The sequence below is a fragment of the Bufo bufo genome, chromosome 3 (genome assembly GCF_905171765.1).
Source record: "Bufo bufo chromosome 3, aBufBuf1.1, whole genome shotgun sequence".
Taxonomy (NCBI): Eukaryota; Metazoa; Chordata; class Amphibia; order Anura; family Bufonidae; genus Bufo; species Bufo bufo.
In genome coordinates, this window is record NC_053391.1 from 589,882,146 (window position 1) to 589,895,682 (window position 13,537).

The 13,537-nt window shown below is 44.3% G+C and overlaps 1 protein-coding gene across 2 annotated transcripts in view; it reads right to left on the reverse strand.

The window, feature by feature from the left end:
- Positions 1–13,537, reverse strand: part of LOC120993806 (protein D7-like) — a 41,677-nt gene that overhangs the window by 12,995 nt on the left and 15,145 nt on the right. For both annotated transcript variants that reach the window (XM_040422273.1, XM_040422272.1), the window contains 3 exons: positions 7,871–7,945; positions 7,687–7,780; positions 99–172 (listed from right to left, as the gene is read on the reverse strand). In XM_040422273.1, coding sequence (XP_040278207.1) covers positions 99–172; positions 7,687–7,780; positions 7,871–7,945 — 243 coding nt within the window. The remainder of the gene's footprint in view (positions 1–98; positions 173–7,686; positions 7,781–7,870; positions 7,946–13,537) is intronic.

Sequence of the window (13,537 nt, forward strand, 5' to 3'; positions counted from 1 at the left end):
TGATATAATACAAATCTTAAGAAGCTCTTCAAATAGTCTAAAATGTAATTTCACTGTCCCAATACTAAGTTCAATACTAAAAATACTAGTACACATACTTGTGTAGAAGCGTGAAAAATGGCCATTTGACACTTCAGGTTTCCAGTCACTTTTAGGTTCCCAACTTGTAGCTCTAAAACAAAATAACCAGGTGATTAAAACTAGGGGGGAAAAAACAAAAACAAACACACTTAGGCCATCAATATCTGATCAGCCGTTCGACTCATGCATCATTCACATGTCTGTTTTGGTCAGCAATTCCAATCAGTTATTTTGAGCCAAAACCAGAATTGGAGCCTCCACAGAGATAAGGTATAAGAGAAAGATCTGCACCTGCTCTGTGTTTAGAGCCGCACCTGGTTTGGGCTGACAAATGACAATCACTGATTAAAATCATTGACATGTGAATAAAGTCCAACTCTGTCCACTTTAGTAGACAGAGCTTGTTACTGCACGGCTGCTCCCATATAAAGGTTTATCCCTTATAATGCCCCAGCCCCTCATACTTATCCCACTCCCCGGCACTTCTGATGTGCGCACAGCCATGGCGCAGATCAAAAACATCTGGCGACGGCAGGACGAGGGAGCTGGGGAAGTTCAGCCAATAGCGGGCTGCGACAAGCCTCTAGCATTTCGGGTGATGTTAGGGAGGCTCGTTCCTGTCGTGGCCCGCTATCGGCTGCCCTACCCCGTTGTCCCGTTGTTTTGACCCACACGACAGGGAGATGCAGAGGCGGCTATGCGCACATCAGAAGCGATACAGGTGCTGGGGAGCGGGGTAAGTGACTAGTATGAGGGGCCTGGGCATGGGGGGGGGGGGGAGCATTATAGGGGTTGGATAACCCCTTTAACCACCTCAGCCCCCATAGCTTAAACACCCTGAAAGACCAGGCCACTTTTTACACTTCTGACCTACACTACTTTCACCGTTTATTGCTCGGTCATGCAACTTACCACCCAAATGAATTTTACCTCCTTTTCTTCTCACTAATAGAGCTTTCATTTGGTGGTATTTCATTGCTGCTGACATTTTTACTTTGTTATTAATCAAAATTTAACGATTTTTTTGCCAAAAAAATGACATTTTTCACTTTCAGTTGTAAAATTTTGCAAAAAAAAAAAAACTAGATCCATATATAAATTTTGCTCTAAATTTATTGTTCTACACGTCTGATAAAAAAAAAATGTTTGGGTAAAAAAAAAAAAATGGTTTGGGTAAAAGTTATAGCGTTTACAAACTATGGTACAAAAATGTGAATTTCCGCTTTTTGAAGCAGCTCTCTGACTTTGAGCACCTGTCATGTTTTCTGAGGTTCTACAATGGCCAGACAGTACAAACACCCCACAAATGACCCCATTTCTGAAAGTAGACACCCTAAGGTATTCGCTGATGGGCATAGTGAGTTCATAGAACTTTTAATTTTTTGTCACAAGTTAGTGGAAAATGATGATATTTTTTTTCTTACAAAGTCTCATATTCCACTAACTTGTGACAAAATAAAAAAACTTCCATGAACTCACTATGCCCATCAGCGAATACCTTGGGATGTCTTCTTTCCAAAATGGGGTCACTTGTGGGGTAGTTATACTGCCCTGGCATTCTAGGGGCCCAAATGTGTGGTAAGGAGTTTGAAATCAAATTCTGTAAAAAATGGCTGGTGAAATCCTAAAGGTGCTCTTTGGAATATGGGCCCCTTTGCCCACCTAGGCTGCAAAAAAGTGTCACACATGTGGTATCGCCGTACTCAGGAGAAGTTGGGCAATGTGTTTTGGGGTGTCATTTTACATATACCCATGCTGGGTGAGAAATATCTTGGCAAAAGACAACTTTTCCCATTTTTTATACAAAGTTGGCATTTGACCAAGATATTTATCTCACCCAGCATGGGTATATGTAAAATGACACCCCAAAACACATTCCCCAACTTCTCCTGAGTACGGCGATACCAGATGTGTGGCACTTCTTTGCAGCCTAGATGCGCAAAGGTGCCCACATTCCTTTTATGAGGGCATTTTTAGACATTTGGATCCTAGACTTCTTTTCACGCTTTAGGGCCCCTAGAATGCCAGGGCAGTATAAATACCCCACATGTGACCCTATTTTGGAAAGAAAACACCCCAAGGTATTCAATGAGGGGCATGGCGAGTTCATAGAATTTTTTTTTTTTTGGCACAAGTTAGCGGAAATTGATATTTTTTTCTCACAAAGTCTCCCTTTCCGCTAACTTGGGACAAAGATTTCAATCTTTCATGGACTCAATATGCCCCTTACGGAATACCTTGGGGTGTCTTCTTTCCGAAATGGGGTCACATGTGGGGTATTTATACTGCCCTGGCATTCTAGGGGCCCTAAAGCGTGAGAAGAAGTCTGGAATATAAAGGTCTAAAAAATTTTACGCATTTGGATTCCGTGAGGGGTATGGGGAGTTCATGTGAGATTTTATTTTTTGACACAAGTTAGTGGAATATGAGACTTTGTAAGAAAAAAATAAATAATTTCCGCTAACTTGGGCCAAAAAAAATGTCTGAATGGAGCCTTACAGGGGGGTGATCAATGACAGGGGGGTGATCAGGGAGTCTATATGGGGTGATCACCCCCCTGTCATTGATCACCCCCCTATAAGGCTCCATTCAGATGTCCATATGTGTTTTGCGGATCCGATCCATGTATCAGTGGATCGGTAAAAATCATACGGACATCTGAATGCAGCCTGACAGGGGGGTGATCAATGACAGGGGGGTGATCAGGGAGTCTATATGGGGTGATCACCACAGTCATTGATCACTCCCCTGTAAGGCTCCATTTAGACGTCCGTATGTGTTTTGCGGATCCGATCCATGTATCAGTGGATCCGTAAAATTCATACGGACCTCTGAATGGAGCCTTACAGGGGGTTATCAATGACAGAGGGGTGATCAGGGAGTCTATATGGGGTGATAAGGGGTGAATAAGGGGTTAATAAGTGACGGGGGGGGGGGGGGGGGGGTGTAGTGTAGTGGTGGTTGGTGCTACTTTACTGAGCTACCCGTGTCCTCTGGTGGTCGATCCAAACAAAGGGGACCACCAGAGGACCAGGTAGCAGGTATATTAGACGCTGTTATCATAACAGCGTCTAATATACCTGTTAGGGGTTAAAAAAAAAAAATCACATCTCCAGCCTGCCAGCGAACGATCGCCGCTGGCAGGCTGGAGATCCACTCTTACCTTCCGTTCCTGTGAGCGCGCGTTCACAGGAAATCTCGCGTCTCGCGAGATGATGCACGGATGCGTCCAGGAGGAATGAATCAACCACCTTCCGGACGCATCCGTGCGTTAGGTGGTCGGGAGGTGGTTAAGGCTGTATTAGACCTAGTGATGTAGTACATAGTCAGAAGAAAATAATGCCTTCCCAACAAAAATCGCCTGATTGTTAGTGGAGGAGAGTGCTGCTATTACATGCTCCAGGGCAATACACTGACATGTTGTCTGCCAGCAGCAGATTGTGATTAGACAGCATGATCCGCCATCAGGAAACAAGGATTTTTAAGCATTCATATAAAATTGCTATTGCCTGATGAACAAGTGTTTGCTTGTCCATCGGGTAATTAGCAGCACTTTTAGGGCTGTATTACGCTGCCAGATTATCATTGAGCATTTCTATTAACGCTAGATAGTGACGATCTGACCAAGTATCAGCCAGTGTAATACAGCCCTTAAAAGCGGTTATTTCGCTTTAGCAAATGGCATTTATGTAGATAAAGTTAATATAAGTCACTTCATGTTTTATCCATATTGCAATCACACAAGGAATCAGGCCAGCAAATGAAGCAATATGGATAATCATAATACATTAGTAAGTGTCGCATTTAGGCCCCTTTCACACGGGCGAGTATTCCGCGCGGATGCTATGCGCGAGTTGAACGCATTGCACCCGCACTGAATACCGACCCATTCATTTCTATGGGGCTGTTCAGATGAGCGGTGATTTTCACGCATCACTTATGCGTTGCGTGAAAATCGCAGCATGCTCTATATTCTGCGTTTTTCACACAACGCAGGCCCCATAGAAGTTAATGGGGTTGCGTGAAAAATCACAAGCATCTGCAAGCAAGTGCGGATGCGTTGCGATTGTCACGCACGGTTGCTAGGAGACGATCGGGATGGAGACCCGATTATTATGATTTTCCCTTATAACATGGTTATAAGGGAAAATAGCATTCTGAATACAGAATGCATAGTAAAATAGCGCTGGAGGGGTTAAAAAAAATATATTAATTTAACTCACCTTAGTCCACTTGATCATGTAGCCGGCATCGCTTCTGTCTCCTTTGTTGACTGGACCTGTGGTGAGCATTAAGTACAGTTACAGGACCTTTGATGACGTCACTCCGGTCATCACATGGTACGTCACATGATCTTTTACCATGGTGATGGATCATGTGATGACCGATCACCATGGTAAAAGATCATGTGACGTACCATGTGATGACCGGAGTGACATCAAAGGTCCTGTAACTGTACTTAATGCTCACCACAGGTCCTATTCAACAAAGGAGACAGAAGGAGATGCCGGGCTGCGATCAAGTGGACTAAGGTGAGTTAAATTATTATTTTTTTAACCTCTCAAGCGCTATTTTACTATGCATTCTGTATTCAGAATGCTATTACTTTCCCTTATAACCATGTTATAAGGGAAAATACAATCTACAGAACACCGATCCCAAGCCCAAACTTCTGTGAAGAAGTTCAGGTACCAAACATGCGCGATTTTTCTCACGCGCAAAACGCATTACAATGTTTTGCACTCGTGCGGAAAAATCGCGGGTGTTCCCGCAACGCACCCTCACATTTTTCCGTGTGAAACCAGCCTTACAATCAAGAAATTTGGCACAAGTACATCAGATGACCTGGAAGGTTTTAGACCGGTCTCAACTCTAGCATGTACCGTTCCTGAGATTCCAGAAAAATGCATTAGCCATTAGAAGCTTGGTCACATGACCCTTATCAGCCAATAGAAGCTGGCAGGCCCTTAGTGTCCACATACAGTTTTACACCAGGTTTCCACAACAACCCAGCCATTTTCTGCATTAGGTCAGCTTTAAAGAGGACCTTTCACCTTGAAAAACAATGTGAACTAAGTATGCTGACATGGAGAGCGGCGCCCAGGGATCCCCCTGCACTTATTATCCCTGGGCGCCGCTCCGTTCTCCCGTTAGAGGCTCCGGTATCTTCTCTCACTAAGTTATAGTAGGCGGGTCTTCCCTTGTCCTGTGGGCGTCTCCTTCTCCTAGGCTGCAGCGCTGGCCAATCGCAGTGCACAGCTCACAGCCTGGGAGAAAAAAAACCTCCCAGGCTGTGAGCTCTGCACTGCGATTGGCCAGCGCTGCAGCCTAGGAGAAGGAGACGCCCACAGGACAAGGGAAGACACCGCCCACTATAACTTAGTGAGAGAAGATACCGGAGCCTATAACGGGAGAACGGAGCGGCGCCCAGGGATAATAGTAAGTGCAGGGGGATCCCTGGGCGCCGCTCTACATGTCTGTATACTTAGTTCAATGTTTTTCAAGGTGAAAGGTCCTCTTTAAAAAAGGAAATCTGTCACCAGGATAAATTGCTATTGAAGTAAAGCCATAGCCTATGAGCACTTAGGACCTTATTACCAGATGTGCCTTTGTTCTAGCAATAGATATTTTTATCCTCTGAAAATCCAGTTTGGTATGCAAATGAGACAGTAAGGTGCCCAGAGGGCGTCACTCTTGCAGGAAGGAGCCCAGGCACGCCCCCTGCCACAATGTGTCCACCCACCCCTCCTACATCACATAGAAGCTATAACTCTGCCCCCTTTCCCCTGCTCCCAGCACGAGGGCAGGCTTAGGCACTAGCAGGAGGCGTGAATGGGCTTCTTCCTGCAAGAGTGACGCCCTCTGGGCACCTTACTGGCTCATTTCCATACCAAATAAACTGGATTTTCAGAAGATACAAAACATCTATTGCTGAAACAAAGGCACATCTAGAAATAAGGACTGTCTTTTTTACGTTTTACACAATAAAAACATTCTTAGAAAAAAAAATCATGTTTTTGTGTTGCCATTTTCTTAGAGCCATATTTTTATAATTTTTCTGGCTATAGTCTTGTGTGAGGGCTTGTTTTTTGCGGGATGAGGTGACAATTTTATCACTACCATTTTGGGGTACATATGACTGATATTGTTTTTGTGAGGTGACAAAAAAAACGTCAGTTTTAGCACAATTGTTTTTATTTTACACAGTTTACTTGATTGGGTAGATCATGTGATATTTTTGTAGAGCCAATTGTTACAGATGTAGAGATACCAAATGTTTTTTCTTTTTTGCATTTTACACAACGTTTATCTCTTTTTTACAGCGTTCACCTCCTGTAACTGGGGCTGACATACAGAGCTGTTCAGCCTCAGTACAGGGCCGATTGTGGTCTATGGAAGACCCGTCAGCTCCTGCACCCTCCTGGCCCCGGTGGTCACATGATCACTGGGCCGGGACAGGAAGCAGATCGCTTCCTCAGCTGTATACAGGCAGGGACACCCAGGAACGGTCACTGACAGCTGGCCCTCCGCTCGGCAGCTGCCATCTCCGAAAAGCCACAAACCCGGTTAGGCCACACCCATTTCACAGCTGACGGAGATAGAAGTTGAATTTTACCTTCATTTTTTCAGTCAGTTGCAGGGGTGACTCTCCCTGCAGCTCAGTGCTGCTGTCTAAGTGAGCTGTTCAAAAGGACATCCCTGAGTCCGTCCAGGCCCTGCGCCGGACGGAGGACAGGGAGTCTGAAAGCCAGACTGTCCGCCCGAAAACCGGACCTCTGGCCACCCTAGGGGCAGGGAATGGTGGAGGTCACAGTTAAGGGAACGGTCCGCTATGGAGGTCACATTTTAAAGGTAACAGAGCTCTGTGGAGGTCACTGTTAAGGGGGCGGGTTATTGTATAAATCATTGTTAAAGGAGACTGGGTACTGTGGAGGTTACTAATAAAGGGGCGGCCGCTGTGGAGGTCACTGTTGAAGGGGAGGGCGCTGTGGATGTTACCGTTAAGGGGCGAGCACTGTGGAGGTCACTTAAGGGAGGAGGAGTGTGGAGGCCACTATTAAAGGGGCAGCGAGGTACTGTAGCAGTCACTGTTAAAGGATCAGTCGCTGTGGAGGTCTTGTTAAGGTAGCTGGAAATGGTGGAGGTCACAGTTAAGGGGACTGTAACCTATGGTCAGTGTTAAGGGGCAGGTGCTGTAGAGGTCAAAGTTAAGGGGGTGGGCTGCTGTGGAGGTCCCATTTTAAGGAGACAGCACTTTGATGGGGTCAGTGTGAAGGGGGCGGGGTGCTGTAGCGGTCACTGTTCTAGTGAATACTGTCAATACCTTTTAACGACACAAACATTAAATAAAAGATGACATATACCGGTGCGAAGCCGGGTCCTTCAGCTAGTACATGATAAATGCCACTTGCTGAAATAAGACAACCCCTCTAAGCTCCATTCACTACACAATGGAGGAGAGGCTAGGTCTCATTACAGAGCTACTTGGGAACAGCTGATCCGCAGGGGTGCCGAGTGTCCGACTCCTGCCGACAAGATGTTGATGGCCTATTCGGAAGATATTACATTTCTGGAATACCCTCTTACCAGACAAGTCACACTGACCTTGGAGGAAGTTGCCTTTGTACAGTGTCATGTGAGCTGTATGGCTGACAGTTTCCAAATTCATTTAAAACAAAAGGAGTAGAAGCAGAGGAATCTGTTATGGATAAAAGAAAATACTGTTATGACGTGAGGCCGTTTATAGAGTCATATGTGGCCAGTATTTCTAATCAGGGCACATACATACCATCTTCCCAGTTTTCTTCACATTGAGGGCTCTGCCAGCTTGAGACGCACTCTGCTTTCTGTATCACTACATCGTCTGTCAATAAAAGGAGTAAAATTTGTGCAAGTAGTAAAATGTTGAGATAAAGGAACATATGGCTGAATCAAACCTGTTTTATCCAGAATGAACAGGGATATCAACATGTTGTATGGACACAGATCACAAGGCCCAGACTTCCAGATGCTTGTGCTTAAAGGGGTTGTCTCACTTCAGCAAGTGGCCTTATATAGAGCAGTGGTGGCGAACCTATGGCATGGGTGCCAGAGGCGGCACTCAGAGCCCTCTGTGGGCACCCTGGAAAAAGTCTGGTATACCAATATGCCTTAGACTTTCCCTGCCATTCATAAGCACAGGGCACCCTATGAACAGCACAGGCAGCGCACTATGAACGGCATAGGCCGGGCATTATAGCTAAATAATAAAGTACATGGAAGATATACTATATTGGACTGTAGTATTCAGGTTAAATTGCTGTGTTGGCACTTTGCGATAAAGTGGGTTTTGGGTTGCAGTTTGGGCACTCGATCTCTAAAAGGTTTGCCATCACTGATATAGAGGAAGTTAATACAAGGCATTTACTAATGTATTGTTATCCATATTGCCTCCTTTGCTGGCTGGATTAATTTTTCCCTCACATTATACACTGCTCGTTTCCATGGTCACAACCGCCATGCAGTCCATCAGCAGTGGTCGTGCTTGCACACTATAGGAGAAAGCACTAGCCTATGTGCACTCCCACAGTCCCGTCCACCAGAGAGGCCAGCGCTTTCCTATAGTGTGCAAGCATGACCACCAATGGATTGCATGGTGGTCATAACCATGGAAACAAGCAGTGTATAATATGATTGAAAAAGAAAAAAAATGAATCAAGCCAGCAAAGGAGGCAATATGGATAACAATACATTAGTAAGTGCTTTGTACTAAATTTACATGATAAATTGCACCTGCTGAAGTGAGACAACCCCTTTAATTCTTGCTACTAATACAGAGGGAAGTAATGCCTTGCACTCCAGAATTCTGGGACTTTTTTTGGTTACGGTAATTGAAAAAATAAATACAATAAAAAAAAAATTAGCAATTCTAGTATGTTTTGCTGTTCACTCCAGTTTTGATATGTGGGTTGGGAAGTGGGGACGGTTAGCTACGTTTTACTCAGGTTTAGCACTTGTTTAACCCCTTAGCCCGTTTTGGGCCTTAAAAAGGGATTCAGTCACCACCATTGAGCATATACAACTGCTCATATGGCACCGCAGGTCTCCTAGAGGGCTTTCTAACCATACCTGTATATGCAATATAAATATATTTGTGCGCCCTAAATATGGTAATGAGAAAAAAAAACAAGGGGCAGTACAGTTCATGGAGCCCAGCTGCAGCCATTCTTAGTAAACCCTAATCCTCCCCTCATCTTCATTGCAGATGTCACCTTGCCGCAGCAGTACAATTGGGGGCAGATTCGCCATAGACCTTACAGGGAAATTTCTCAGTGAGCTGATGCCCAGGGGGCTGCCTGGGCCCTTTCCACAGCCTCCCAGTGGAAGTTTTATAGTATGAATTTTGTGCTGCTGACAGTATATTGTGATGGACTGTGGCATTTGGCTCTGTTGGGGTGGTATAATGTACCACAATACGGTATTGCTGGCCCTGCCTTCCATCAGTTTGAACCCAACTACAAAATGTTGCCACTTAGTATTTTTCCAGGGCCACTTTAACTCCTTAAGGACACAGCCTTATTTCACCTTAAGGACCAGGCCATTTTTTGCAAATCTGACCAGTGTCACTTTGTGGTGATAACTTTAAAACGCTTTGACTTATCCAGGCCATTCTGAGATTGGTTTTTCGTCACATATTGTACTTCATGACAGTGGTAAAATGGAGTAAAAAAATTATTTTTATTTATAAAAAAAATAAAAAAATATATAAAATATACCAAATTTGGCAAAACTTTGAAAAAATTTGCACATTTCCAAGTTTCAATTTCTCTACTTCTATAATACCTACAAAAATAATTACTTTACATTCCCCATATGTCTACTTCATGTTAGGATAATTTTGGGAATGACATTTTATTTTTGGGGGACGTTACAAGGCTTAGAAGTAAATCTTGAAATTTCTCTGAAATTTTCAAAAACCAACTTTTTAAGGACCAGTTCAGGTCTGAAGTCACTGTGAGGCTTAGACATAGTAGAAACCACCCAAAAATGACTCCATTCTAGAAACCACACCACTCAAGGTATTCAAAATGGATTATACAAATGTTGTTAACCCTTTAGGTGTTCCACAAGAATTAATGGAAAATAGATACAATTTCAAAATTTCAAATTTTTGGCAGATTTTTCATTTTAATATTTTTTTTCCAGTTAAAAAGCAAGGGTTAACAGCCAAACCAAACTCAATATTTATGGCCCTGATTCTGTAGTTTACAGAAACACCCCATATCTGGTCGTAAACTGCTGTACGGGCACACGACAGGGCGCAGAAGGAAAGGAATGCCATATGGTTTTTGGAAGGCATTTGCTTGACTATTTTTTTTGATACCATGTCCCATTTGAAGCCCCCTGATGAACCCCCTTGAGTAGAAACTCCAAAAAAAAGTGACCCCATTTTAGAAACTACGAGATAGGGTGGAAGTTTTGTTGGTACTAGTTTAGGGTACATATAAAGCAACCAAAAATAATTACACTTTGAGAGGCAAGGTAACAAGAAATAGCTGTTTTGGCACTGGTATTTTTTGTTATTTACAACATTCATCTAACAGGTTAGATCATGTGGTATTTTTATAGAGCAGATTGTCACGGACACAGCGATACCCAATATGTATACAATTTTTTTTATTTATGCAAGTTTTACACAAGGTTTGTTTTTGGTTTTTTTTCAAAAATGAAAACATGTTTGTGTCTCCATAGTCTGAGAGCCATAGTTTTTTCAGTTTTGGGGCGATAATCTAATTTAGGGTCTCATTTTTTGCGGGATGAGATGACGGTTGGATTGGCACTATTTTGGGGTGCATATGACTTTTTGATCGCTTGCTATTACACTTTTTGTGATATAAGATGACAAGAAAATAGCTTTTTTTTTTTTACACAGTTTTTATTTTTTACTGTGTTCACCTGAGGGGTTAGGTCATGTGATATTTTTATAGAGTCGGTCGATACGGACGCGGCGATACATAAAAAAAAAAGTATACATATTGGGTAAGTTTTACACAATATCATTTTTGAAACAAAAATAATCATGTTTTAGTGTCTCCAGGCGATTGTCTTTTTGCAGGATGAGCCGACGGTTAGATTGGTACTATTTTGGTGGGCGTACGCCTTTTTGATTGCTTGCAGTTGTACTTTATTTTTTTTTGTCACCTTAAATCACAAAAAGTTTATTTTTTTCACGGTGTTCATCTGAGGGGTTGGGTCATGTGATATGTTTATAGAGCCTGTCGATACGCACACGGCGATACCCAATAGGTCTATTTTTTTCAATTTTTTTTTATCAGCTTCCGGCCTGTGAGATCCAGCGGGCTGGATCTCACAGGCTCGTCACCGGAAGGCAGTGCAGATGCCTCAGGAAGGCATTGCGCTGCCTTCCATGCCATCGGGTCCCCCCCACAGCCCCATGGGGACCCGATGGCACCACTGCCGCCGCCTGCACAATAAAAAGCCGCAAACCGCAGGTCTGCGTACCAGGACATAAGGGCGTACCAGTACAACCTGTGTCCTGAAGAGGTTAAGCTCCCAGTCCGAGTACAATCGTGCACAACATCTAATGAGAGCATCAATGCTCTCTGAATTAGTGTGTCAGCATCAGTCTCAATAACTGAAATACACATGCGCAGTTCAGTTATTGAGGCAAATGCCAGCACAAGAATTCAGAGCACATTAGATGTTGCACATGCGCAAGATTTAACTTAAAGGGAGTCTGTCACCAGCATTTCACTTTAACCCTTCCCACAGCTCCCTAGCATGCTTTAGTTAATAAAAACGTTACCTGTGGCCTCAATCCTGGACTTATAGAACCCTCAAAAACGATCTTTAAGATATGCAAATGAGGGCTTGCAAGTGCCCAGGGCAGCGTTAGTCTTAGGTGCCCTGCTTGTTCAGCCTTCTCATTGCGTCCCCCTGCCCCTTCCTACCCTCTGCCCGCCCATCCTTTCCCTCTGACCGCCTTTGTACTAACTTTTAATGCTGCCGATATCCCGCGCCGGCGCACTCATTCCTTTGGCCAGCGCATGCGCACTGCGATGCCCATTCCTTGTACGGCATCACAGTAACTATTGCGCATGCGCCGGCTAACAACGCCGATTTCCACGTCGTTAGCCGGCGCATGCGCAATAGTTACTGTGATGCCGTACAAGGAATGGGCATTGCAGTCCCCTCCTGTCTGTCCCTCTCTTCAGGCTGCGCCCGGGCGGTGCACAATCATAGACGCACCAGCCTGGGCAGTGCGGCAGCCGCCCGGTGCGGGGGAGGGCCCGCTGCCGTACTTTAAAAAAAAAAAAAAACTTGCGGCAACGCTTTTTTTTTTTTTTTTTTTTTTACTTGCGGCTGCCTAGGTCGCCTTACAGGTGGTGCCGGCCCTGCAGGCAACAGTGGTGTTAATGCCTCCAGGAAATTACCATCAGATCTGCTTTGTACAGCTCTTTAAACCACCAGTTGGAGGTTTGAATAGATTGTATTATTCAACAAGGTAGGTACCCACATCAGCATCAACCTCAATTTATCCACTAAGCTAAAGGTTCAACCCGGCTGTGCGAGTGGCCACCCACATGTGACCAAGCCATGTCCTGCAGCAAAACTGCAGCCACAGGTGGGCTTGGCCTGGCTGCACCCTAAGGGCAGATTTATAGGACTGCTGTGTCTGGGAAACAGCCCATGTGTCGTCCACATCCCCTGCACCAACTGACTCATGACCCAAAATGACTGTTAGGAACTGACTATCATAAAATACTATGATAGGTCTAACTGCACTTACATAATGTGATGACAATACATTAAAGAGTCTATCAAAACTAACTGCGCATTACTAGGGATTCTTCAGCATTTTACTGAGCACTAAAGATGCCTGTGTGTAACAAGTCAGATACGCAGGGGAATAAGCGGTGAGAGCACATGTCCATAGTCAGGGACTGAGGTAGTGACAAGCGGCGGATGGAAGCCTCTATGTTACAGGCATTATCTGCAGAATGTAGACAGTCTACTTAGCAACTCTTAGGCCTCTTTCACACGGGCGTTGCGGAAAAATGTGCGGGTGCGTTGCGGGAACACCCGCGATTTTTCCACGCGAGTGCAAAACATTGTAATGCGTTTTGCACTCGTGAGAAAAATCGTGCGTGTTTGGTACCCAAACACAAACTTCACAGAAGTTCGGGCTTGGGATCGGTGTTCTGTGGATTGTATTATTTTCCCTTATAACATGGTTATAAGGGGAAAATAATTGCATTCTGAATACAGAATGCATAGTAAAACAGCGCTGGAGGGGTTAAAAAAAAATAAAAAAAAATCATTTAACTCACCTTAATCCACTTGATCACGTAGCCCGGCATCTCCGTCTGTCTCTTTTACTGACTAGGACCTGTGGTGAGCATTAATTATAGTTCAAGGACCTGTGATGATGTCACTCCGGTCATCACATGAACTT